The sequence below is a fragment of the Sinohyriopsis cumingii genome, chromosome 10, assembly GCF_028554795.1.
Source record: "Sinohyriopsis cumingii isolate HCF-2022 chromosome 10, ASM2855479v2, whole genome shotgun sequence".
Classification (NCBI taxonomy): domain Eukaryota; kingdom Metazoa; phylum Mollusca; class Bivalvia; order Unionida; family Unionidae; genus Sinohyriopsis; species Sinohyriopsis cumingii.
The window spans coordinates 111,441,295-111,466,871 of NC_142970.1; the positions used below are offsets into that span (position 1 = coordinate 111,441,295).

Here is a 25,577-nt window from a genome sequence, read left to right on the forward strand (position 1 = left end):
ATGTTACGTTGGGTTTAAGCAAGACAAAATATTATGTAATGGAGAACGAAAACGAAAGATGAATTAATAGCAGCTATATGTAAAGATTTGTGCGTACACTTTGGATGAAAGGTTTGTAGGCAGCAATCCTTTGTAGCTGTGAATTCACCGACCTGCCATTCTCCGTCCTGACAAAAGAATATCCTACAGTCTTGTGCCTTCATCGAGCCAGCATCACAAAGAAGAGTCGACGGTGTTGTGGGTGGGGATTCAGTGGTAGATATAAACTCTGAAATACATTTTCCACAAAGTATGTGTACGGCTTCACAAGTCTATATGTATACACATGAGCTTTCTCCTACGCTTCATTTTTGCAATTCATTATTTCTCAAATATTTTCCTCCTTAAGAAAATATTGGGGAAAAACACAACCTGTGCGCAGTAATAACAAAGATCAAGCTGTACGACCTTAAATGTTTGACAAGTGCGATCATGGGAAGTTATGTCTTCAATTCGTTTGTTCATTCATAAACTTCCGGAAAGTTGCCATTATATTTTCGATCCATAAATATTAGACGGTTGCAATGCTCTTCTCCTATCTATTCAACGTATACATGATGAGTTTATATGATCTTTCATTGCACTATTCTGTATCCCTAGGGTGAATGTATTCAGTCTTCTCTTTTCGGGAAATCCAGTGAGCCAGAAAAGCGGTTGAGAAAAGAAAAATATTCGAACTGATCCGGAGGAAGATGTTTCTTCTTATTCCAGAAAACTAAATCAACCTTCCTAATTGCAACTTCGATTCATGTTATCTGTTGTAGGGTACAAGCTCAGGGTGAAAAATGTAACAAAAATATATTTTGTTCTTTTCGTTGAAACAATGTGTACGATCCTGGAAACTCTAGTTTACGCTTTTGGTTAATATTTCACGTGTTACCAGAAATGACAAAATCGTAAAGGGACAGGTTCTGCCCTTTCAGCTAACATAAACTTAGAATGTGCCCAGTGCCCATCCAACTCTATCAGCCTCTACATAACATAAACACATGTTTTCTGTCCATCTAATGGCACAGTCAATGTCATTGAGATGTCGTAGTAAACTTAGTTAATGGTCGTCATCCATGAAAATGAAGCAAATGAAGAAAACGAATCAACTCTTGTGGGATGGCTTGGATGACTCTTTTAAAATGATCGATAGTGAGGATGGGCCCATTGTTTGCGCGGACATTGAAAGTCTAACGTAATATTAAAAAGAATCATTTTCGCTCTTGCTAACGATACGATAGAACCATGCCTCGGGTTAATAAATTTATATAAATATGTAGAGGTAGTAACCATTAAATTAACGTAATTAATAATTAAAGCATAGAAACATGGTATGAAGTTATGAGTCTGTGGTGGGATGACAGAACGGAAACGTTCAAAGGTTGCAATTAGTGTAATCATTGTTGTACCGTCCGAAAATATGTATACAACTCCAAGATATCCGTTAAATCCTTAATCCGTGAAACCACTTTAAACATCATCGTTCTTCTGTGCTAGGAGATATAAAAAACAGATCCGTTGTTGTTGTCTAGTCTAATGTCTAACTTAAACTGAACACCTTTGTCTTTTGTTGTAAGAACTAAATTATAAGTGTATTTCCCCTACCTGTAGATGTGAAGCCCATTGCTTGGCCTGAAAGAAAAGCCAAGGAGAAGATTATGGAAAGGAAAGTAACAATATCTAAAAAATCATTCTTCTTTCCCACGAGGTTAGAGCGTCCGCCTCGGATGTGGGAGGTCGTGGGTTCGATCCAAGGTCGAGTCATATCAAAGACTTACAAAAATGGTACTAACAGCTGCCTCGCATGGCGATCAGCATTAAAAAGTTAGTGATAGGACTTGTCGGCCTGATGTCAGGATAATTTGACTGGGTGGTACATCATGCTACATGTTTGAGGCTTGATGCCCCAGTGCTAGACATCACTATAACTTGTCACACTGCAGATATCGTAGCAAAATGACTGAGAAATTGTTAAAGCTCCGTTTAAAATCCAAATCACACACACACACACACACACACACACACACACACACACACAAACACACACAAACACATACTTATTTGACAGTGTAGTACAACTGCACGTGCTGGTACAAAAAAAAAGCTGATCCCGTATCAAGCAAGGCATTTAATAATTCCTAGGCGGAATACAGCAAATAAAGTTTTTTTCTAGAAATGAAATATGTAATATTGGGGTTTAAGCAATACAACGTACTGTCTAATGGAGAACGAAAATGAAATATGAATTAATAGCAGCTGTATGTAAGGTTTTGTACGTACACTTTGGATGAAAGGTTTGTAAGCAGCAATCCTTTGTAGCTGTGAATTCACCGCCCTGCCATTGTCCATCCTGACAAAAGAGTATGCTACAGTCTTGTTCCTTTATTGACCCGGAGTCACAAAGAGCTGTCGACAGCGTTGTGGGTGGGGATTCAGTGGTAGATATAAACTCTGAAATACATTTTCCACAAAGTCTGTTTACGGCTTCACAAGTATATATGTAGAAACATGAATTTTCCTCTACGATTCATTTTTGTAATTCGTTATTTCTCACATATATTGCTCCGAAAGTAAACATGGGGAAAAACAGCAGCTTGGGCGCAGTAATATAAAATGGCAAGCTATACGACCTTAGCTGTTTGGCAAGTGCAATGATGGGAAGTTATGTCTTCAATTCGTTTGTTCAGTCATAAACTTCCCGAAAGTTACCATTATATTTTCTGTCCATATATATTAGACGGTTGCAATACTCTCCTACCCATTCAACGCAGTCAGTATGAGTTTATAGGATCTTTCTTTGCACTAGTCTGTATCGCTAGGGTAAATTTATTCAATCTTCTCTTTTCGGAAAATCCAAAGAGCCAGAGAAGCGGGTGATAAATAAAATATTCAAATTGGTCGGGAAGAAGATGTATCTTCTTCTTCCAGAATACTATATCAACATTCCCAATTACCCCTTCGATTCATGTTATCTGTTGTAGGGTACAAGCTCTTGGTGAAAAGTGTAACTAAAATAGATATTCTCTTTTAGTCGAGACAAATTGTACGATTCTGGTAATTCTAGTTTACGTATTTGGTTAATATTTCACATATTACCTTATATAACAAAACTGTAGAGGGACTAGTTTACCCTTGCCCCGCGCATAAACTTAGAATATGCTCCGGCCCCATCCACTCCACCAGCCTATGCATATCAGATATAGGTGTTTCCCGTTCCTCTTTTGGAACAGTCAATGTCATTTAGATGTAGTAGTAAAATTAGTTAATGGTCGTCCTGCATGAAAATGAAGACAATGTAACCAACTCTTGTGGGATGGCGTGGATGACTCTTTTAATATGATCGAAAGTGAGGTTGGGCCTTTCGTTTGCGTGGACATTGTAAGTCTAATATTACATTCAAAGGCATCATTTTTATTCTTTCTAACAATACCATTGAATCGTCCCTCGGGTTATTAAATTTATATAAATGAGCAGAGTTAGTAACCATAACATTAAGATGTAATTTAAGCAGAGAAAAATGGTATGGCGCTATGAGTTCTGTGGTGGGATGACAGAACGGAAACGTTTTAAGGTTACATTTAGTGTAGTTATCCTTGTATCATCCGAAAATATGTTCAGAACTCCAAGATAGTCTTAAAATCCTTAACCAGTAAAACCACTTTAACCATTATCGTTCTTCTGTACTAGGAGATATAAAAAACACACCGCCGATATAGCTATCAAGTGCAATGTCTAACCTAAAGTGAATAACATTATCATTTATTGTGAGAAGTAAATAATAAGTGTATTTCGCCCACCTGTAGACGTGAAGCCCATTGCTTGGCCTGAAAGAAAACACAAAGAAAAGGTTATGGAAATGAAAGTAGCAATAGCTACAAAATCATTCTTATTTCACATTGTACCACTACTGCACGTTTAGATATAAAGCTGATATTGTATCAAGAAATGCATTTAATAATTCCCTAAGAGGAATGCACACAATAAGTTTGTGCCTAGAAATATGTGTAATTTGGGGTTTAAGCAAGACAACATACTATGTAATGGAGAAATAAAAACGAAAGACGAAGTAATATGAGATATATGTATCTGTTTGTATGTACACTTTGAATTAAAGATTTGTAAACAGCACTCCTTTGTAGCGGTGAAGTGATCAAAATTCCATTGTTCATCCTGAGAAAAGATTATCCTACAGTATTGTGCCATCCTCGAGCCTGAATTTCAGACAGAAGGCCATGATGATGTGAATGGGGATTCGGTGGTAGGTATAAACTCTGAAATATATTTCCCACGAAAGGGTGTTTACTCTTATCAAATATATTTGAGCATTCGCGTTAGTTTTATTCTAGCTCGAATGTGGTTGCTTCTTAAACATATTCCATGATAAGAAACGATACGATGAAACCAGCAGCCTGGTCGCAATATTACGAAATGGCATCATGTACGTCCCTAGTTGTGTGGGAGTTATGATGATGAGAAAATATGTGATAAATACGTATATGCTTTCAAATCCTCCCAATTGTTGCCATTTTATTTATTCTTTAATGTTTGAAGGCTTGACATGCACTTCTGCAATCTTTCGAGCTTCGCCTTCAAGAGTGAATATTACCTTTGCACATACCAGTCTGCATATCAGAGGCAAATATATTTGTCTTCCTCTATCATGAATGCACGTATACAGTTGAGTTCGTAAGACAAACAATAATTGAAACTGAAGAGGAAAACGAAAAGACCTCTTAATCTTCCAGAATACCAAGTCATCTTCCACTTGCCTGCATTTCATATTATGTATTGGAGGATAGAAGCCTTTGGTGAAAGGTGTAACTACAACATTTCATTTCGCAGAAAGAAGGTGTAAGGCATTGGAAAATCTAGTTACATGTTTGGTTAATATTCTACATATTAGTATAAATCGCAATGCGTGGAGTTGGGAAAGTGTGGCCATATATCAAAGTATATAATTTTCTTTTTTGTTTTAAGTACACGATTGGATCGTTCCCTCGGATGAATAAATCAATATAGAAATTTCTAGGAGTCGTGGCGTCTAACTAAGGGAGTAATTAGGAAGTTAAGGCCGGATTTGGGAAGACTCATTGGAAAATCTAGTTACATGTTTGGTTAATATTCTACATATTAGTATAAATCGCAATACCTTACCGGGATTGCTGGAAGGTCTGGACAATGGATTAAATTAGAAATTTCTACTCAAGATCGTCGAAATACTTGCACCCCACACAACTCCACCGGTTTCTAAATAACAGAAACCAAGTGTTCCTGTCCCTCTAAAGGCATATTCAACATCATTTAATTGTCGTAGTAAAATTAAGTTAAAGGTTTTCTTGCAGATAAAAGATGAATGTTAAATGAACTGTTGGTTTTTTTAATTGATTACTCTCTTTCAGTATGATGGAAAGTGGAAACGTATCTGTGTATTCATGGATCTTTGTGGCTTGATAGTATAGACAAAGTCATAATTTTCTTTCCTTCTAATAACGCGATTTGGTCGTTTCCTCTAGTAATAAATAACTATGTACATTATTGGGTTCACGACCTCTAAATGAGGTCGTATCTAAAGCCCAGACTGATTGTTATAAGTTTTGAAGTCGGAAGTGGGATGACATAACCGAACCGATCTATTGATTACAATTAGTTTCACCATCCTTGTATCCGCAAGAAGATATGAACAGAACACTAAGAAATTATTTAAAACCTCAACAGGTAAAACATTTAAACATAACTGCACTTCTGTGTGTTGGCAAGTCCTATATACAACAAACAAATATCTGTATCTCTTTTTAAAAGAATGTAATTAAATGGATTTCGGCTACATGCTGATGTGAAGCCCATTGCTCGGCCTGAAAGAAACCTTAAAAAGAAGATCATGGAAAAGTAACAGCCTATAGAAAAAGAATGGTTGTTATTTTACACGATATGTGTTGCTACAAAATTGATTCCTTAACATGCAACGCGCTAACAATTCATTAAGAGGAATACATCACATGTGCATTTCAGTTTTTGAGTTCGATTACACGTAACGTAATAGAGGATAGAATGGAAAGAAAACATGATAGGCGCTATACGTATGTATTTATACGTACACTTTGGATGGAATTCTTTTAAACAACACTCCTTTGTAGCGGTAAATTCACCGACCTGCCATTGTCCATCCTGACAAAAGAATAACCTGCAGTCCTGTGACGTCGTCAAGCCTGAAGCACAGGCAGGAGTGGATTTTGTTGTTGGTGGGGATTCAGTAGGAGGTATAAACTCTGAAATATATTTTTCATCAAACACTTTAACTCTTGGCAAGTACAAGGAATGCACGTTTGATCTGCTCTAACTTTATGTTGTAAATTTAATTCTTTCTCATATATATTTCTTATTAAGTAAAGATGCGAAGAGACCAGCCGTCTGGACTAAGTATTACAGAACGGAAACGGGAATGGCCATAGTTCTTATACATTTGCGTGGATTTGTGAAAATATGGCCATATATCAAAATATATAATTTTCTTTTTTGTTCTAAGTACACGATTGGATCGTTTCCTCGGATGAATAAATCAATATAGAAATTTCTAGGAGTCGTGGCCTCTAACTAAGGGAGTAATTAGGAAGTTCAGGCCGATTTGAGAAGACAGTGGAAATAAGCAAATGGTTCCAATTATTTTACGTATCATAGCACAAGCAGAAAAATATGCATGCCACAATACGAAATCTTTTAAAACCTCAACCAACAAAACTGCTTTAAACATCATCATTCTTCTGCTGTAAAATGTTGTTATCAAGTCATATGTCCCAACTAAGCAACATATCGTTTTGTTTTTTTAATAAATAATAACTAAAAATTGTATTTTATTTACCTGTAGAAGTAAAACCCATTGCAATGCCTGAAAGACAAAGCAAAGATTATTAAAAAAGTAAACGATATGTGCAGAACCATTATTGTTTTCCAGGCTACTGCCAATACATGCGCTACGAAGGTGCTTACTAACAATTCTTTACGAAGAACACAATACATATGCTTTGATCTTGTTTGGTTTTTATTTTGGATTCCATATTTTACAATGTAGAAAATAAAATAAAGAAATAATAGGCACAAGAAGCCACAATCATTGACCGTTATGGAGCCCAGAACACTGGCATGAGTCGATGTCTTTTTCGACGAGGATTCATTAATAGATATAACAACTGAAATTTGTTTTTCAAGAAATTCTTTTGACACCTTGGCAGGTATATATGTATGTGCGTTAGCATTTGTTCCACGTGTCTTTCATTCATTTCGTTCTTTCTCAATTATATCTCTTGTGAAGATAAATTGGAAATAACCAGCAACATTGACCCCGTATTAAAAATGGCAAATTGTACCACCTTATTTTATAGATAAATGCGATGACAGAAATATTTGGTGTGTAGGATTGTACACTAAAGAGCTTTCCAAAGTGTTCAATTTTATTTCAGCCCTTAGTTATGAGATGGTTAGTCAGGCATTGCTGCTGTCTATTGAACTTAGATTTCATTAATCAGGATCAAAAATGTTTTCTGTCGTATGCTTTCGGGAAAGGCAAAAGTGAGAGGAGTGTGAAAGGATAAAATAGTCCAACTGATCAGGAAGAAGATCTCTCTTGTTTCTGAATACCAAATCAATGTTGCCCTTTCCTTCTATATTTATGCTACCTATAGGGAGTACAATATTTAAGTAAAATGCGTAAATACAACATATTGGTGTCCTGTCTCCGAAGCAAGTTCCACGGTATTGGAAAATCTAGGTTAGTTATTGGTTAATATTTTACTTATTAGTTTGGAGGAATTGCTGACAAATCCGGACAGTGGATTAAATTAGAATTTTTTTTAACTCCTCGAAGAGCCGCACCCACCCAACGGCGCCTCTCTCTGCAGAACAGTAACTCATTGTTGCCTTCGGTACGAAGGCATAGTTACGGTAATTTAAAAATTCGTAGTAGAATTTGATTAACATTAGTAATATTGTGAAAAAATGAACATACTACAAAACTTTGTGGTGGTGGTGGCTAATGACTCTCTCTCTCTCTATATATATGATGAAAAGTGAACTTTGGAAGCCTGGCAGTATATCAAAAGTCACGAATTTCTTTCTTTTGTACTACAGAACAAGATCGATTCGTAGGACGAATAGATCAAAAGACAAATCTAAAAGGTTCATTTCTTCTAAATTATCATGCAATGTCATCTTGGGGTGATGAGATCGGACGAAGGATTATACACAATCAAAATAACTCAGTCAACTTACGCACATGAAAATATGTATAGAGCAATAAATAGTTGTTTATAACCGCAACCGGTAAAGCTATTTTAAACAATATTGGTCTTCTTTACTACAAGACATAAAGTAATTCAATGCAAGTATTTGAGCGTTGCTTAGAGGTCGCATACCCCATCTAAAGAGCAAATTGTTCTCATTTTAGTAAAACATATCTAATCATTTTATTTCGATTACCTGTAGATGTGAAGCCCATCGCTCCGCCTGAAAGCAAAATTAAACATAAACTTATACAGCTTTAAAAATAGCATCGAAAGAATTATTCTATTTCCCGTGATACTACAAATGCATGTCGTGCAAAGTTGCTTCCATAAAATTTATTAAATTGGTTTGAAGTCGACTAACATATAAGGGGAAAGAAGAAGAAAGATGAAAAGACAGGTGATATAAGCAGACTTACTCCATATTTACTCATGTATGCGTACATGTATATCTATGTTTGTATACCTACACTTTGGATTGAAATTTTGTAAGCAGCATTCCTTTGTAGCGGTGAATTCACCGGCCTGCCATTGTCCATCCTGACAAAAGAACATCCTGCAGTCTTTTGTCTTCATCCAGCCTGATTTACAGGCAGGAGGCGATGATGTTGTGGATGGGGACTCAGCAGTAGATATAAACTCTGAAACAGTTTTTCCATGAAAAACTATTGACATATTGGCAAATGCATATATATATATATATATATATATATATATATATATATATATATATATATATATATATATATATATATATATATATATATATATATATATATATATATATATATTCGTTTTTTTCCTATCGGTCTTTCTCTCATTGCATTCTTTTTCATTTCTTTATTTAATTTCTTTCCATTAGTACGGACATATAGGAAGAAACCAGTAACATGGAAACAGTATTACAAACTTTTATCTTGCACGATCATAGTTTTTAGTCCCGATGACGAAAAAATAGCTCATTGACCTTTGACTTTACGAGTGAGTATGAAATTCTTCTGCATTAGTCTGTATTGGTAAGGCAAATCTGGGTAAGTTCTGTTTGTCTCATGTCAGTAAATAATGAACAGGAAAGAGTGATAACAACGCGAATGGAACTGTCTGGACAAGAGTTCCATACCTTCAAGTACTAAATCTATTAGACCCTAATGAGCCAGCAGACCGGCTACCATCACATCACATTAATGACGTCGATATCAGCCCACCTACTCAAACATATGTCAAAGTAGTAATCAAAGCCATTATAAGCGACAAGACACCTTACACTGATTCCCTACAAGCTGAGTTGCTGAAAGCAGATTTAACGACAGCTGCAAATGTACTGACTGACATCTTAGAAAGATATTGGAACAAGATGTCATCCCACAGTACTGGTGTAAAGGCTTCATTGTTAAGCTACCAACGGAGCCAAAAAGGACATTAATGCCAGGTTAAATAAAGACAGATGCGTTCTTAATAGACCCCCATATGGAAGTTAAAACAGTATGGGCCCAAGAAAAAGATCAGACTTTAAAATGGCAAAGTAAAGTCTCTACCGTTGTCCGGCTCCGAGTGTTGTAGAGTAGTGAAGACAGACATAAGTGGAATATATTCATTTGACATTAGTTGGCGCTATAAAATCTGTGACATCTATTGGCCAAACAAGATCTCAAATCTGAACAGACGGGATGCAATAACATTTCTCTGGACATCAAGATGCGCCACCATTTTGATCCCAAAATAAATCGATAGTTGATTTTGATAGTTACAGTGTAGAAGATACCAACAAAGTTATGATCAATACTTCATATCTAGATTCACTTGTGGGTGATGTTCGTGAGAGATACATCTAGAAAACCGCGAAAATACAGCTTGATCCATATAAACCGCCTGCTGGATCTTTTAGCGACGATCGGACGAAACGGCCTGATGTCAGCTATGTAGACATTGTTCATTTTTCGATTTGTCAAGAATCAGCGTTCACCTAGGATCAGTTGAATACCTACAAGTCTCTTGATACATACAAGCCTTTCCAAGAAGGCTGGATCCAAGAAATACTGAATTAGGAAATAAATGGGGTTCATCTATTGAGAGCAAATGTACTTAATGTTGACTCCATTTTTCTTACTGTAGTAGGTTGTTTGTGATGAAAGATTTATAGAGTTAAAATCAGTTAAAATAAGAATAACATTTTCAGTTTATTCGAACTATTCATCCCTTTGTTAGTTTGCTGTAACCACCCGTGTTTAATAATGGTTGATTGATTGTACAGGTATAAATTCTTCATGTACTTGTATGTCATTCGACATATACAAAAAACTAGGGTACTGACTCAATATTGAACATTATATATTATAAGTTGTAATGTTTCCTTTATTCTAAATTCCAGGTGCCCCACGCTATGCGAGTCAGAAAGAAACTTCTAGAGCCATAAAGTATTGTTGGCACAGATGGGAGTGTAGAATCGGCACCTTGTACATGCATGGCAGGACTCGGGGAATGTTGTACGCATGTTACCGCAGGTTTGTATGCCTTGGAGACAGGTGCAAGAATATGCAAGGACATCACAGTGACTGATACATCTGCATACTGGATATGTCATATTTCAGCACGCCATATAAAGGACTTAAAGATATGGACTTAACAGTCTGCAGTAAAGAAATAAAGCTGTCAAATAATGAATATGTGAACACTGAATCTGATAAGCAAGCAGCGTCAGACATACCATCGCCTACGGCAATGCTATCTTAACGAGGCAAGTTCTCAGAAAACTTCAAACATGTCATTATGTGTAGGTTGGAAAATTGATCTGAGTCTATACAGTAAGGATAGAAGTAATTCAGATTCATCATACGAGCAGGTGTTATAGACATATCTGTCTGGAAGGATTAAGCACTATATCGTGAGAAGGAGACATGGGATCAATCAAATAGCTCACATATCGTAGAGGAGGAATACCAGCTTCCACATTTTATTGTTTATGCCACACTACCATTTAACAGCCATATCTAACAGTACTTAAAAATATTTTTTGTCCTTCTATAGTGCCGCAACAGCCTGGGGAACTGTATGTGAAATAACAGCACATTTGGTATTACTCAGGATTAGTTCAGGGTAAACATGTCAAGTTTTAACTTGTGAACAGTGGTTTGATTATCAGTGAAAGATACCCCTAGTTTGGGACATGATTTCTTGTGAATGTTGTGGGGATGGCTGTCTCGACATTAAATGCCATTACAACATGACAGACCTACACTGGATATCCCTTGGCTGATATTGATAAACAGGTTAACAATCGATTGTAAACATAAATGTTGCTACAGGATTTAAATGCAAATGTTTTTGTCAGACCGACAGTATTGACTTTTATATATGGTGTCCCAATGACTACCACTATGAATGTGTTTATAGAGACAATGAACTGTGGCAAAAAGTGTCTTCTTTTGCTTTGGATTTTCAGTCCAAATGTGTTATGCCTGAAATCGTATGTAAATATGTTTCAAGGAGACAAGTCCTTACGCCAAATACAGTTACTGTTGACGAAAAAAACAAACTATCTCCACTGAGAGTGACAGAAAGTATTGCATTTGCGGCGGATATGAGGATCGAAGAACGATAATAATGTATGAAAGTAAAAATTGCCCAAAGATATGATTTTCTATCAGTTATGTAAAACTCAGACATGAGCCGAAACGAAAATGGTATTGTGGCGAGTGCAAATGATGAACATATTTACACTGCCCATCATGTTATGCGTTTTAAAAATGCTAATATATTGTATATATGATATTGGAAATATTATGTAGTTTGTAATATTGGTGATGCCATATATATGATAAAGCAGTGCTATCTAGATTAGAAATTGTCTAATATTGTAAATTATCATTTGTTACAATATTCACAAATCAATAAATCAATAATACTTATTTGCATGACTATTTCGACATTCCGCAAATTATAAACATAAATGGAAAAGAGCTAGTGTTTATATATTACACTGTATTTGTAAATTTACATGTCAAACATGTATGACAAGGTAAAGATAATGAATCGCTGACAAATCTTGCACTGTTTCACTCAAATGGAATAACTGAAGGAAACAAATTCGTTAAACAACAAGCCACTTTAACAATCTTGTGAATAGACGGAACATCTTACCATGTTTCAACTGAACAACATGTTCCACATCAATTCGAACTGATGCAACTTGTCTAGTCTTCTCAACTTCTAGTGGCTGTAACTGTGCTTTTCAACGTGTACAAGTAGGGATGCCTAATTCAGCTTATAAAAACTATGTCACCTGGTAATATATTGCTGAGAAGTCCTGATTTTTCTGTTACATGCTTGTCAGAGGTTTTACATCCCCATCCATCAAAATAAATTTAACAACACCTTGAATGTCAATGACTATTCAATAGTTCACAGTGGTGCTAGGTTTGATAGGTTGTGCTCTTCTAGGAAGATTAAAAAAGATAACTTCAGTCTCAGACAACTCAAACTGGTTGAAGAGTTTAAAAACTGTATCAATATTGTCATTAAGTCTGATCTTGATGAGCATCATATTGAAACCGTGGAAAATGCTGCAAGTGCTTCTGATGAGTATTCTATAATTCATAAAGCTCCTCCTTTTGTAAATAAGACTTCTATTAAACAGTCTTCTGGCAGAAAAGTATTTCAGCCTAATACAAGCAGTTCTAAAACTCAAACTGGCACAACGTCTAAAAATAAAACTTCGGAGAAGCTTGATTTAAGATCCCTATGTCTTCTTACGTATACCTATTGGATACGGTATTTATGATTGCTACAAACTGAAAAATAGGCATTAGAATCAAGACAGACCTATTCCAAATTCTCTTATTTCTAAGAGGTCAAGGTCACGGTCATGTATTGACAGCAATACATTTGTTGGGTCTAACAAACCCCAGTCTGATTTTAATATGGAGAATTATGACCCATTCATATCGAAATGTTCATTTTCACTCTTGTGTGATTCGGCGAATCCTATCCCTGTTAAAATTTTAAGGGACACAGGAGCTTCTCAGAGTTTTTTTTTGTCGGGTTCTCAATCTTTTTCTGAGATGTCTTTTTCTAACGAGAGTGTTCTTATTCAGAGAGTAGAGTGCGGCTTTGTTCATGTTCCTCTACATTGTGTATATATGTCAACAGACTTAGTTTAAGGACCCGTGACAGTCAGAATGGTCTCTGTTTTACCCGTTGAGGGCATTCATTTATTACTAGGCAATGACCTAAGCTGGAGACAAGGTTGTAGTTAATCCACTTGTAACTGACAAGCCTTGCTGTGATCAGAAAGTCGATCCAGCTGAAAAAGAATTCCTTGATGTATTTACAGCTTGTGCATTTACCAGAGATATGGCAAAAATGCTCTTGTGAATGATGTTGATAAGGGCATTAGTCCTTTAGCTGACACATGTATTGGTCAGGCTTTTGACGAGGTCACCTTTACTCCTTGTTTGGATCAATCAGAAAGTATTGATCACACTGATCCTCTTTTAACGAATCATTCTCTTTATTCTAACATAGGTGGTAAACGACAATCACTTGTGTCGAATAGGAAAAAGGTCATGAGATCTCCTGTTTGTTTCAGAGGGCCATTAATGAAACTGAAGCTACTGGAGGTCCTGTCTGTTATTTCATTAAAAATGGAAATTTTGGAATTCTTATGAGACAATGGAGACCTCCCGAGGTACCTGCTGATGACGAATGCTCAGTGAACTATCAAATTGTAGTCCCATAACCTTACAGACAGGAAATACGTAGCCTCGTCCATGACACTTCTTTCGCTGGTCATTTAGGGACCAATAAAATTTATCGCAAGATCTTAACTCACTTATATTGGCCGAGAATCAAAAGTGATGTTGCCATATACTGTAGATTTTGTCATATTTGTCAAATAGTAAGAAAACTAAATCAAACAATCCACTGGGCTCATCTACAAAATATTCCTGCCTTTGATGAACCATTTACTAGAATTATGGTAGATTGTGTTGGTCCCTTACCCAAGACCAAGTCAGGTATACAATACATGTTGACCATATGTGTGCATCCACAAGGTTTCCAGAAGCTATTCCCTTGAAGAATATAACGTCTTTAATAATAGTAAAAACATTGATAAAGTCTTTTACTCAATTTGGATTTTCTAACTGTATCCAATTGGATAAAGGGTCAAGTTATAGGTCTGGAACGTTTCAGACTATTGTGCTTGAATTTGTTCAGACTATTGTGCTTGAATTTGGCATTCAAACATTCAAGTCAAAAGTGCATTTATGGTTTGACAGAACTAAAATGGACAGAACATTTGAGTTGTGTAATTATGGGGTTCTGTCTCTCCTGCTCATTCATTAGATTCTTCTTCAGATTAGATATTACGGTCTTACAAGGTAAAGAAGAAAATGAATGAGTTAAATTATAATATTAGTGCTCCTGGCATCTAAATAAGTTATGGGAGTACCATTATATTGAGAAATAGCCAGGTTAAACATGCCAGTTGTAACTGTCCCACTCAGTGAAGATTTAAGTGAAGAAATATATTCAGATTGTACTGACATTGGGGTGAAAAATCTTCGAAATTCAGAAATTATGAAAGATCTGGACCAGCATATTTCACAGTTGCAAGAACAAGAAAGAAATGAACTTAAACACTTATTATTTGAATATGAACACTTATTTCCAGATGTTCCTACAAGGACAAACAAAATTGTCCATGACGTTGAAATTGTAAATTCTAAACCTATCAAACAAGACCCCTACCGGATGAACCCTCTCAAACAGGAAAACTTGAAAAAGGAAATTCGGTATTTGCTGGAGTATGATTTTATATAACCCATAATTCATTTGGATATTTCGATTGTATCTATCACCACTAGTGGCAATTATTAGCTACAACGAGATGAAAACTAAAACAATAACCAACGTAAATGTTAAAGATGACTCCGATTATATCAGTAATCATACCTAGATTAGACAATGTATGTGTGTGATCTGGATTTTTAAAGTAACTTAAAACACATTTATGTCATATCGCTACGATGTATTTAGTGAGGCATTTTATAGTGATGTCCAGCACTGGGGTATCATGCCATAGACATGCAACTTCATGACGCCCCATGTCCCTCCTTGTCATCTTATTCTGAGACGATAGATAGATAGATAGATAGATAGATAGATAGGTAGATAGACAGATGTTATGTGAGTGTTCGTTAGGACTTTAATTACTACCTGGTGCATCTTATAATTGGAGGGGTTCGTACTGTGCTTTTGTTGAGTCATTAAAGAACATAGATAATATTACATATCATCCCGTCCCGTTTTAGAGATAATTTGTGTATACAAAAACGATTCATGAAAAACCACAATCACGTCCCAGAATCCTAGCATTAACAATTGTGAATAGAAGTAAAGATTTTTACCGTGAAATACAATCTTATTTTGGTGAGTAAATCTTCATTGAAAATATTTCCTGACTTCTGACGGGCAAATCAACTTCTCGCCATAATTGGCATCCGGTCAACTCATCAGCATATGATAGCAACGTTATTCACTGGAAATAACTGCATCATTTACACTGTTTAGAACGATATGCTGCTTTATAGTTGTATATATAGCTGGAGTCAATTGATTTCAGAAGTGGTTTCTTCATGTTAGAGTGTGTATATATACTTACAAGAACAGCAGAGTTTTACCATACATTGTATGATTAAATCAGCATCCGCTACCGATTTGCCCTTTCTTATCAAATGATTAATCGTTTATATCTGAGCACAAAGATAACATTTTACGATAAGAATGATAATAAATTGAGATATATATATATATATATATATATATATATATATATATATATATATATATATATATATATATATATATACGTTTGATCATATTATATTTAAGAGTTTGTGATGTTATGCATAATTGCATTGAAATTAATTGAAATTAATTTACATAGGATAAACAAAATATGGAATGCTTACAAGTAAGCACGTTTCCTTTAATGCCATCATGCTTGATTCTTTTAGGGTTTTAGAAGACATCTCTATAAAATACCTTCTTAGTATTAAAAATGGAAAAAGCTTTAGAAACGATAAGTTTCTTTATATGTGTTTTCTTATAAAATTGCACTTTTGATGCCCTTGTGATGTTTCTCTGCCAACCACCTTTGTTGCAGATCGCTTGTATAATAATGAAACAGCTGATGCATGTGAATTCAAACTTTCTGATTGGTGTTAACATGCTAATATGTGTATGTTGCAATATATTATATAAATTAACGGTCATTGCATACCTAAAATAGCATATGTTTCAAATGAAATTAGAGGTATTGATATGACTGGAATACTTTTTTGGACAAGTCAAATTGCTTATGGTCGTTAAACTTGAAAAACTCTCTAAGACATAAGCATACACGTTAATATATGACCTGTATTGTTTATAGGGGAACTGTACCTAACTGGTTATCAAAAGGTTAGCACATTTCAAATAAAACTCGATACTTTTGATATATCAGCACGTTATAGGTCTAAATAACTAAACATGTGTATTCTTTGTTAAACTGACTCGTCATTTTCTTAATACGACTTAGAGGATGTTCCTTGTCCGTCTTGATCTACTTTATTTTACTATTAATATTAACACTATCGCGGCCATTATTCCAATCGGCACGGGAAAAACGCCCCCAGTTAATTTATGTCGTTGTTTTCTACAGGGGTTTGTTCGTGAACCTGTTCTTTTCAATTAATACACTCAGCAGCTCGCAAGTGCCATAAATCATCATCTAGTGTCGCACCAATTGTACGCTGATGACACCCAATTATACAAATCTAGCCACTCAACTCAAGTTGATGCTACTATCCAAGCTGTTTAAAGGTGCATTTCTGATGTGAAGTCATTGACGATATGTAACAAACTGCAGACGAATGGTGATAAAACTGAAACCATTCTCTGATAACAACACAAAACCGTTATCATTCATGTTCTTTATCTCTAACAATAAATATTAACAACACCAATATTAAATTCACGCAGTCAGTAAAAAACTTAGGTGTCCAAGGACAGCCTACTGTGTGTATACAGATAAACGTCCAGCAGCCTATTGCAATGCAAGCAGTCCCCAGTAAATTGATGGTAATGCACAATCCCTAGTACATTGATGTTAATGCACAATCCCTAGTACATTGATGTTAATGCAGACAGTCCCCAGTACATTCATGTTCACGCAGGGAGTCCCCAGTACATTGATGTTAGCATTCGACGTTGGATCACAATTCCACCCGAGGACAAGCATGGGTTAAATTACAACATGTACGAGTAAATACACTAACCTATTTCTAAAAAGAGTTTTGACTAATGTTCATTCGGCGATAGTTACTCAACAGCAACATTTGTCCAAATCAAATACTACAAATATTTGGTAAAATGAAAATTCAAACTTCGAATCACTAACGGGTCATATGATTGCAAACCGGCAAAACACGTTTAGATATTGAATGTGTCCTATATTCGGTAATCATCGACCATACAAATATGAAACGGCTGGATTAATTTAAGTTTTCTACAATATCTAATACTGTATTTGTTGTGAATTTCAAGGTGCATCGATATCTTTTCCATTAAAGTAAAACCTGAAAACTTTGTAGTGTGTTTCATACATTCAATATTCGATCAAGATATTTTACATAACGCATATATACGAGTGAAAATTCAGCATCAGTCACCAAACAAATCTAGTGGCAGTAGCTGCAAATATGTATACTGGAAGATTATAAAGTTGTACACTTGGTGACAAATAAAACCGTTGCTAAAGATGATTAAAAAGTTATATCTCCATGGAAATACCTAATTAAAAGTTTCATTTACCTGAATATGTTATGCCCCATTCTGTACCTGAAATAATAATAATAATGATAATAATAATAATAATAATAATAATAATAATAATAATAATAATAATAATAATAATGATAATAATAATAATGATAATAATAATAATAATAATAATAATAATAATAATAATAATAATAATAATAATAATAATAATGATTAGAAGAAGAAGAAGAAGATTACTGGATGATGGACAGGCATAAACAGATATAAAATACAACAATTGATAAAAAACATCGTAATAATTGCCAGTGTTATCGCAATAACTAGTTTCAATTATGTCAAGAATTGTATTTCAGATAATGGTTGAAAACTCGGTAAGGGGTATGAATGGTAAATGTTCCTAATATACATTTTCATTATTTATGTAGCGATTAGTAACGGAATAGTCGAAAGCAATCTAAGGCTAAAATCAAAATGATACAAAAGAAAACTACTCAAAGGGTCAATGTTCTTTAACAGCCATTTTCTGTCATCTATAATGCATACAAAACGATGAGATAAACATAGATTACATACAATATTCTGGTGCATGTTAATATTTATTTTCATGTAGACTTTTTAGTCCCCTCGTAATGTCTGCGATCTTATGGATAACCCCATTGCTCTGATTACACGACAAGTTTTAAAGAGTGAAAAAAACAGCCAACACCAGCATCTCGGCATGCCGGGAAATCAACAAAATATTTTTTACAAACAAAATAAATTATTTGTTTATTAAACAGGGTATACGATTGCATTTCTGCAAACCTATCATTTAAATTTATAAATTATCATTACCGTTGAACATGATCAAGATATATAATATGAATGATGACTAAAGAAATGTGAAGGTAGGTAAAATAATATCTCACTATCTACATATGTATGCCCACGTGGACGGATATGATAGAATTTAGAATTATTTTATAAATATTTATGCATACATGCAGGATGGTAGGATCTCAAGCAACACTCGTGGGTTCTGGTGAATTCAAATTCTTGCCACTGTCCGTTTTCGTCACAGTTATAAGACATGCAGTCATCCACACGACTGGAGCCAGGAAAACAGACCAGAGTCGTTGATGGTGCAGTAGAAATAGAGGCTGAAATAAATGTCCCAATATATATATATATATATATATATATATATATATATATATATATATATATATATATATATATATATATATATATATATATATATAGGTGTGGGTGTGTTCTGATTGATGTATGTATGTATGTACGTACGTACGTATGTATATATGTATGTATGTATGTTCATATTTCCGCCTTTTTGAAATAAAAACACTAATTTTGTTGTTTTCGTAAAATCTGTTTATTGTTGTATTAAAAATAAATATGTGAAAATGGTAAATGACTTTTAATTAAATTTAGTTCACATTGGAAATGCAGATAACATGCTTTAACACGTGCCTTGTTTTGTATTTAAAATAAGTAAATACAATCTCATTAAATCGATGGAAAACTAACATGGGTAAGCGAAGAGGTAGATACTATATCTGATATGTTTCTAAATCTTGCTTTGACTCATAATATGTTATACTAACCATCGTGCAAATATAGTGCGGACAAATACGTGAATTAATTACTATGGTTATACACGAATGTTCTACCCATCAGCGCATGCATACATGTATGTATGTATATATGTATGGATGTATGGATGGCTGGATGGCTGGTTGAATGGACGAATATATGCATGGATGGATTAATGTATTCATGCATGGATGAAAGGACGGATGGATTGATTAACAGATTATGTAGGCAGTTTGGCTGGTTTGTTGGGTTTACTAGATTTCAAACGTTAATGGCTATATTGTGCAATGGAAGTAGGTGCGCTCTCCAGGAACAAACCGATGCAGCATACTTAGCCTGACCGGAGAGGGAATTCAACCAGTCCGAAAACATTAATGTATATTTGAATGCATCTATGTTTTACTTTATATGTTTTGTAAAAATATACTATTTCACTTACCTGACAGACAAAAGTGTGCCATGCAGTTTATCACGAACAACTTTACTAGCTGGTTATCCATGGTATGCTTGACAAGCTGGAAGTTGGCCTTATCATTAAAGGTAAGAAGTGTTCATCAGCTTAATTATTTGACTTAATAAATCATTAATAGTTAGTTACGTATCGTCTCTTTACCTGTAGCCAATATAACGACTACAAGCTGTTGTCTGGATGGGATGATTGCACGTTCTTGGCATGTTACAGGTAAACATGTGGGATCATGAACGACCAGGTTCCACAAAGCGAGATCAAATGTCAAGAGTTCTAGCATGTATCAAATTTTCAGCTTTGACAACAGTAGGCTTAACATTTAGATGTACCTCAAATTCTGAGGTCAGTTCATATTTAATAGCATAACTATGTCTGCTCTGTATGTTGCTGCTACACATGGAGTTATTATTTTTCAAATGAGCTTGGTCATGGCTTAAGGCAAATAGTAGAACTGTTATTAAACATGTATTAAGCAATTACTTGTTTTAAAACAATTTTAGAGGTATATTGTTCCCAACTACTAAAACAAGTTATGCACTTGTCTTTGTTTCAGTGTCAATTTTCTGTCTTCTGAGATGGTATTGCTACGACAGCTTTGACTGTATGAACTACATTGGTGTGTAATTTAATATTCATATCAGCTAACTCAAATTGTCTCTAATTGTGACAATGTTTGCTAGAAAAAAATCGTAAACGACAAATTTGTGTTGCGCTCTGAATTCGTAAATTGCTCAATAATTTTGATTTAATACATAATAGCAATCAAGGAGAGCAGCAGGGAGGGCGAATCCGACATTTTGTCCAATCGTCATTTGGCTTAATTAATACTTTCTGCACTCAGCGGATCCGGTGTCGTCAGCGCCCGGTAAAAAAAAAAACGACGTCGTCGTCGGGGGGATCGTCCAATCGTCATTTGGTTTAATTAATACCTTCTGTGCGCCGATCCCAGCGTCGTCAGCGTCCGGTAAAAAAGCGCGACGACCGCGTCGATGTCATCGCCCTCCCTGCTGCTTACAATGATCTTACAAACAGAGTGATCACTAACTCCTCCTCTTGTAGATCAATTAGGTTATTTGACTGATCGGTAAGTTTAAAATTAATTCTTGTTAAAAACCGATTATGGCATCGCATATAGACCGGATTAATTGGACTCTCGACGATTAAAAATCCCGGAGGGGCTGTTGGTGAAAATGAATAAAGGATATACCCCTGTTGAGCCTGATTTGATTGCTTGGTATTCACCTGGTAACTCCCTTCGATAACATCACACACTAGATTGATTGCCATCACAGACGTAATATTTACGTTGTATGGAGCAATATGCCTACCATCCTCTCCGTTATTGTGTCTGAGGATAGTTGATGGGGCGAGAAAATCATTAAGAGATTTTTTTAGTTCTGGCGCGTTGTATCCTGGAAACTTGAAATCGGGTAAATTGGCTTCTGTGATATTATACTCGGTTAGGAATTTTTGTTTATTATCATCGCTGTTAGCAGATATTGTCTTAACGATTCGTTCATTAATATATTCCATGTCTGATATAAGTTGATTTAACACCTCAACGTGTTTTCGTGCTTTTGTTTTCCGTAGCTGTTCTAGTTGTGATCGGTAATTACGATTAATCTCGGCAAACGTACCAGTGATATCATTTAAACTAACTGTGACCACGGCGGATGATTCAGGAGTTTGCTTATACGGAAAATACCATTGCATGGTATTCCTGTTTTGAAATATAAACCTGCTGGGTAATAACGCGCTCTTCATAATAGACAAATCATCTCGATACCGGGGGGTAATCTCATGATACGATTGCGCATTCGTGTGCAAGTCCGCGGAGATTTCATGAGGTGGATTCTCAGGCCATCCTAGTATGGTTCTTATTGAACTGTTATAAATATCAACCATATACCCCAGTGTGCTTATTTCAATCGTTGACGATAACGTCGGTTCATGAACCGTAATAGCGATTTTTGATTCTTTTCCTGTGATCGATTTTATTCTGCGTTGAAATTCTTTATTGATTTGTTCTATTTGGTATGACCCAGTTGGTATTGTAACCTCCTTCCAGTCTGGGGTCCCATCGGGTTTATTTGTCCATGCAAAAACCAGCGAGTTATTAGGTTGTTGTCCGTTAAATGCGTCTGCTCGGATATTAGGCCAACTGTGATATATTCGCAATTTTGCCAGCGCTATTTCCTTTACTGGAACCGATGATGGGAAGTTCACACTGAATTCGGGTTTCGTTGACGTTATTGATATCATACTTGTTTGTACCGGAGTGGTGTTCTCCGCGATCCGTTGAAGTAATTGAAACCCTTCGGGGTTCAGCGACATTATTATTATTTACTGTTTTAGTGTTCAATTTCAACACCGAATGTTAACAACTTGCTTGTTTTCAGAAGAATGTTTCAAGCCCATTGAAGTGGTTTCAGCGACGTGGTTTCCGGCTTCCAGTTGAAAATTTTCGATTTTTGACATCGCGGAGCCATACAACTGGACCATCGTGGAGAATTCAACATCGGATATGAACGAATTATCAATCGACAACGAGATAAACCCGGATAATTTCGAGTACGCGTCGGATACTATTTGATGTTTTACTGTATACTCGTTGAGTTTTTTCTGAGAACACGATGATATCATTCTAGTGATTGCGTTGGCGACTCAAGCAATTGTTGTCGCCGCGGAGATAGCGATTGGAACAGCGATCGGAGCTATCATGGTCACCGTGGATAAAATGACACCGGTACCAGCTACTATACCGGACACCGAGTACACGGCCACGTCGATGGTGGTTATTTTACGACGGTATTTTTTTATTTTTGCACGGTATTGTTCGGAAAGCGTTTTCAAGTTCGCGGAGAATTCTTTTGCGGTATCGAATCGATATTGATGTGACGTCGGTGATACCTCTGATTCAATTACCTTGGTGGTCATTTCTATTTTAAAAGAACTATTGTTTTCAATTACTTACTTAGATCCACTACAAATTCCACATACCATGTGATGTTTGTCCTAAATAGACCGCTATCAACGGCTCTAATTATAAACCGTTCGGTTGCATCCTTGTCGACGATTGTTGATATTGTATTGTTAAACCCGGATGAACTCGACGATGATATATTAAACTGCATCGCTGAAATCAATGTCAATCGATAAATGCCCTTAACAGTTGCGGTGATATTTACTATATTATGCGTAGGAGTCCAATCGAATGATCCGTGTTGAACCGTGTATACGCTATTGCCGATGCTCCCATGAGGTGTTTTCATTTTTTTGAGTTGCTCTGTCATTCTAGGTAGTCTGTCTTTAATCGCTGTAACATCAGTTTTGATCGTTCCTATTTCCTGTGTATACGCGTCTATATTATTCTTGTTCGCTGTAACCTTAGTAATGAGTGTATTTATTTCCCCTCCATACGCGTCTACATTTTTTTTGTTCGCTGCAACCTTAGTAATGAGTGTACTTATCTCCCCTCCATACGCGTCTACATTTTTTTTGTTCGCTGCAACCTTAGTAATGAGTGTATTTATTTCCTGTGTATTCTCGGTTATACTTTTTTTGTTCGCTGTAACCTTAGTAATGAGTGTATTTATTTCCTGTGTATTTTCGGTTATACTTTTTTTGTTCGCTGCAACATCAGTTTTGATCGTTCCTATTTCCCCTCCATACGCGTCTATACTTTTTTTGTTCGCTGCAACATCAGTTTTGACTGTTTCTATTTCCCCTGTATGCGCGTCTATATTCCTTTTGTTCGCTGCAACATCAGTTTTGACTGTTTCTATTTCCCCTGTATGCGCGTCTATATTTCTTTTGTTCGCTGCAACATCAGTTTTGACTGTTTCTATTCTCCATCCAAGCGCGTCTATATTATTCTTGTTCGCTACAATATCAGTTTTGATCGTTCCTATTCTCTGTTCATGCACGTCTATACTTTTTTTGTTCGCTACAATATCAGTTTCGATCGTTCCTATTTCCCCTCCATACACGTCTATACTTTTTTTGTTCGCTGCAACATCAGTTTTGATTGTTTTTATTTCCCCTCCATACACGTCTATACTTTTTTTGTACGCTGCAACATCAGTTTTGATTGTTTTTATTTCCCCTCCATACACGTCTATACTTTTTTGTACGCTGCAACATCAGTTTTGATCGTTCCTATTTCCCCTCCATACACGTCTATACTTTTTTTGTACGCTGCAACATCAGTTTTGATTGTTTTTATTTCCCCTGTATTCGCGTCTATACTTTTTTCTTCGCTGCAACATCAGTTTTGATCGTTCCTATTTCCCCTCCAACGCGTCTATACTTTTTTTGTTCGCTGCAACATCAGTTTTGATTGTTCCTATTTCCCCTCTATACGCGTCTATACTTTTTTTGTTCGCTGCAACATCAGTTTTGATTGTTCCTATTTCCCCTCTATACGCGTCCATACTTTTTTGTTCGCTGCAACATCAGTTTTGATTGTTCTTATTTCCCCTCCATACGCGTCTATACTTTTTTTGTACGCTGCAACATCAGTTTTGATTGTTTTCATTTCCCCTGTATTCGCGTCTATACTTTTTTTGTTCGCTGCAACATCAGTTTTGATCGTTCCTATTTCCCCTCCATACACGTCTATACTTTTTTGTTCGCTGCAACATCAGTTTTGATCGTTCCTATTTCCCCTCCATACACGTCTATACTTTTTTGTACGCTGCAACATCAGTTTTGATTGTTTTTATTTCCCCTGTATTCGCGTCTATACTTTTTTTGTTCGCTGCAACATCAGTTTTGATCGTTCCTATTTCCCCTCCATACGCGTCTATACTTTTTTTGTTCGCTGCAACATCAGTTTTGATTGTTCCTATTTCCCCTCTATACGCGTCTATACTTTTTTTGTTCGCTGCAACATCAGTTTTGATTGTTCTTATTTCCCCTCCATACGCGTCTATACTTTTTTTGTTCGCAACAACATCAGTTTTGATCGTTTTTATTTCCCCTGTATGCGCGTCTATATTTCCTTTGTTCGCTGCAACATCAGTTTTGATCGTTTTTATTTCCCCTGTATGCGCGTCTATATTTCCTTTGTTCGCTGCAACATCAGTTTTGATCGTTTTTATTTCCTGTCCATACGCAGTGATATCATTTATAGTTGTTGTAATCTCATCCAGCTTGGTATTTTTTTTACCAAAGAATTTATCAAGGTTGTCATCGATCCTGTTAACATTTTTTCGTAACGTGTAAAATTGGCCCGACAGCGTTGTAAACTCCGAAATAGTACTTTTTATCCCTGCAAGATTTGGTTCGGTTACCGTCGGGGTCCCAAAAAAACTAGCGGTAGTGAGTTGTATATCGGTGACAGATTTTTTCACCTCGGTGACAGATTTTTTCACCTCGGTGACAGATTTTTT

The 25,577-nt window shown here is 35.8% G+C and overlaps 1 protein-coding gene across 11 annotated transcripts in view; it reads right to left on the reverse strand.

Annotated features, from left to right (window-relative positions):
* Nucleotides 1-20,312, reverse strand: part of LOC149791028 (uncharacterized) — a 75,085-nt gene extending 54,773 nt beyond the window's left edge. For 5 of the 11 annotated variants that reach the window (XM_089972913.1, XM_089972916.1, XM_089972920.1 and 2 more), the window contains exons 1-11: nucleotides 20,155-20,312; nucleotides 19,103-19,261; nucleotides 18,153-18,179; nucleotides 8,771-8,941; nucleotides 8,497-8,523; nucleotides 6,884-6,910; nucleotides 6,123-6,293; nucleotides 3,825-3,851; nucleotides 2,308-2,478; nucleotides 1,633-1,659; nucleotides 98-268 (exon numbers count right to left, since the gene is read on the reverse strand). In XM_089972913.1, the coding sequence (XP_089829039.1) occupies nucleotides 98-268; nucleotides 1,633-1,659; nucleotides 2,308-2,478; nucleotides 3,825-3,851; nucleotides 6,123-6,293; nucleotides 6,884-6,910; nucleotides 8,497-8,523; nucleotides 8,771-8,941; nucleotides 18,153-18,179; nucleotides 19,103-19,261; nucleotides 20,155-20,215 (1,039 nt within the window). In that variant the 5' untranslated portion in view covers nucleotides 20,216-20,312. The remainder of the gene's footprint in view (nucleotides 1-97; nucleotides 269-1,632; nucleotides 1,660-2,307; nucleotides 2,479-3,824; nucleotides 3,852-6,122; nucleotides 6,294-6,883; nucleotides 6,911-8,496; nucleotides 8,524-8,770; nucleotides 8,942-18,152; nucleotides 18,180-19,102; nucleotides 19,262-20,154) is intronic. The other 6 variants (XM_089972918.1, XM_089972915.1, XM_089972919.1 and 3 more) reach the window with 4 other exon arrangements.
* Between the last annotated feature and the right edge of the window lie 5,265 nt (nucleotides 20,313-25,577).